This window comes from Oxyura jamaicensis, unplaced genomic scaffold (assembly GCF_011077185.1).
Source record: "Oxyura jamaicensis isolate SHBP4307 breed ruddy duck unplaced genomic scaffold, BPBGC_Ojam_1.0 oxyUn_random_OJ142, whole genome shotgun sequence".
Lineage (NCBI taxonomy): Eukaryota > Metazoa > Chordata > Aves > Anseriformes > Anatidae > Oxyura > Oxyura jamaicensis.
Window position 1 is genome coordinate 86,323 of NW_023305679.1, and position 2,457 is coordinate 88,779.

General features: G+C 52.8%; 1 protein-coding gene across 1 annotated transcript; it reads right to left on the reverse strand.

Moving 5' to 3' along the window:
* Positions 1 to 1,072: 1,072 nt before the first annotated feature.
* Positions 1,073 to 1,861, reverse strand: LOC118158775 (olfactory receptor 14C36-like). Its single transcript, XM_035313457.1, has one exon. It carries the CDS (start codon positions 1,859 to 1,861, stop codon positions 1,280 to 1,282), a length of 582 nt encoding a protein of 193 aa, XP_035169348.1. The 3' UTR covers positions 1,073 to 1,279.
* Between the last annotated feature and the right edge of the window lie 596 nt (positions 1,862 to 2,457).

A 2,457-nucleotide genomic window follows, 5' to 3' on the forward strand; every position in this document is an offset into this window, starting at 1 on the left:
CTCTCCCCTGCCCCTGCAGCTCTGGGTTCCCTTCACACAGCCCTGACTCTGCAGCACCAAGCCCTGCTGGGAGCCCTCCCCTGCATGCTCCCACTGCTCCCTGATGCTGCTGTTGCACTCTGCTGGCTCTGCCCAGCCCAGCCCAGCCCCTGTCCATCTCTCTCCACCTCCCTGCCCTCTCCCAAACCCAGCCCAGCCCAGCAGCCCAGGCTGGGCTAGCCCTTGGGCAGTGTCCACCACAGGCTGCTGCAGGGCTCTGGGCACAGCCACCACAGCCTCAGCCCCTTGCAAGGCTTGCAGCTGCTGGGAAAAAAAGGTGGCTCTGGGCCTCCCCAGCAGCCCCCGGGCTGGGACAAGCCATGGCTCAGGAAATTGAGGTCCATGAAGCTGCAGGAGCCCTGGTCTCTTGCCTGGGAGATCCCCAGCACAGAGTGCCTTTGCCCTGCAGGGCCAGCCCTGCTCCCCAGGCCAGTACAAGAGGTCTGGCCCAGGCACAGAGCAACTCCAGATTCGTCTCCAGGATGCCATTTGCCATGAGACCCAGCAACTGCAGGACACTCTCCAGTCAAGGCTAGTTATTTTTTGCTGACCATGGGTAACTCCCAGTCCAGCACTACACTGATCACTCTGAAATTCTGATCCACAATGAAGCCCTGAAAAGTAAGAGGCCTCTTCATGCAGCAGTTCCTTGGGTATATTCCCAACACCAGCTTTGGAAGAACTGTGCAAAGAAAGGGATGCCCCTGTACAGACAACAAGACTCTCAGCAAGATAAATGAGATCTAAAGTCTTAGTCCAATGCAAGAGCACAAGAGAACAATGGAAGCCAAAAGAGAGCAGCAGTAAAAAGGCCACATCCTACTGCTGGCCATGGCCTTGGCTCCAGGGAAGCAGCAGCCCCGACCTGAAGGCAGCAGAGAGGCAGAGCCCAGCAGGCAGTGAGGGGCAGCCCCGAGGGCCACCAGGTTTTCTCCTCCATGTGGCACCTGGGCTCTTGGCCCTGAGCCTCTTCTGCATGCCAGGGCTGCTCCCCCAGCTCCAGAGGAGACGGGAAGAGAGGTATACTGACCAATGAATTTCTGATGGCTTCTTTACTGTCTTTATTTACACTGAAAGACTAGTACTACAAGTAGATTAGATGATTTGGTGAAAGTAAATAAAGTAATTAATAGGCAGGATGCTAAGAATAACATTACTGAAATAATGATAAAAATGAAATGATATGAATCACAATAATTTCACATAATTATGATTAGATATTATAAACACTATATTGATGCTAAAGAAGCATGTATAGAAACAGTTTCCTCACTCCATACTTGAGGTCCTTGTTTCTCATGCTGTAGATGAGGGGGTCCACTGCTGGAGGTACCACTGAGTAGAGAACTGACACCACCAGGTCTATGGATGAAGAAGAGATGGAAGGAGGCTTCAGGTAGGAAAATAAGACAGTGCTGACTATCAGGGAGACCACAGCCAGGTGAGGGAGGCATGTGGAAAAGGCTTTGTGCCAGCCCTGCCCAGAGGGGATCCTCAGCACAGTCCTGAAGATCTGCACGTAGGACACTGCGATGAAAACAAAGCAGCCAACACCTAAACAGGCAGTAACCAGAAGAACCCCAGTTTCCCTGAGGTATGCATCTGAGCAGGAGAGCTTGAGGATGTGGGGGATTTCACAGAAGAACTGGTTCACAGCATTGCCTTGGCAGAGGGGCAGGGAAAAAGTAATGGAAGTCTGCAGAAGAGCATTGAGAAAGCCACTGCTCCAGGCAGCTGCTGCCATCTGGACACAAGCTCTGCTGCCCAGAAGGTTCCCGTAGTGCAGGGGCTTGCGGATGGCAAGGTAGTGCTCGTAGGCCATGATGGTGAGAAAGGAATACTCTGCATCAAAAAAGACTGAAAAAAGGACTTGAGCTGCACATCCTTGATAGATGGCCCTGTTGTCCCAGAGGGCATTAGCCATGGCTTTGGGCAGAGTGGTGGAGATGCAGCCCAGGTCGAGGAGGGCGAGGTTGAGGAGGAAGAAGTACATACATGGGAGTTTGGAGGTGATGGTCGCAGGCTATGGCGGTGAGGATGAGGCCGTTGCCCAGGAGGGCAGCCAGGTAGATGCCCAGGAAGAGCATGAAGTGCAGGAGCTGCAGCTTCTGCGTGTCTGCGAGTGCCAGCAGTAGGAACTCACTCACAGAGCTGCTGTTGGCCATTTACAGGTTCTGGACATGGGGTCCTGCTCAAGGCAGAGGAAGACCATTTATCACAGAGTTATGTGAGAGAAACCATTTCCATTTCTCTTTTAAGCCTCCCTCTGCAAATATCCGCAGACATTTGGCAGGTCCCTTCATGCCATATTAGTGATGCTGCCTGAGGGCCTCCCTGGGGCAGGCAACTCTGGTATGGGCAATGCAGGAGTCAGTCCTGTCCTACAGTAACATAGGTGGGTTTATATTTTCCATATTA

What these genes read in the sequence shown, in the direction of transcription:
- LOC118158775 (XM_035313457.1), bottom strand. Translation starts at nt 1,861, where the DNA reads ATGGCCTACGAGCACTACCTTGCCATCCGCAAGCCCCTGCACTACGGG.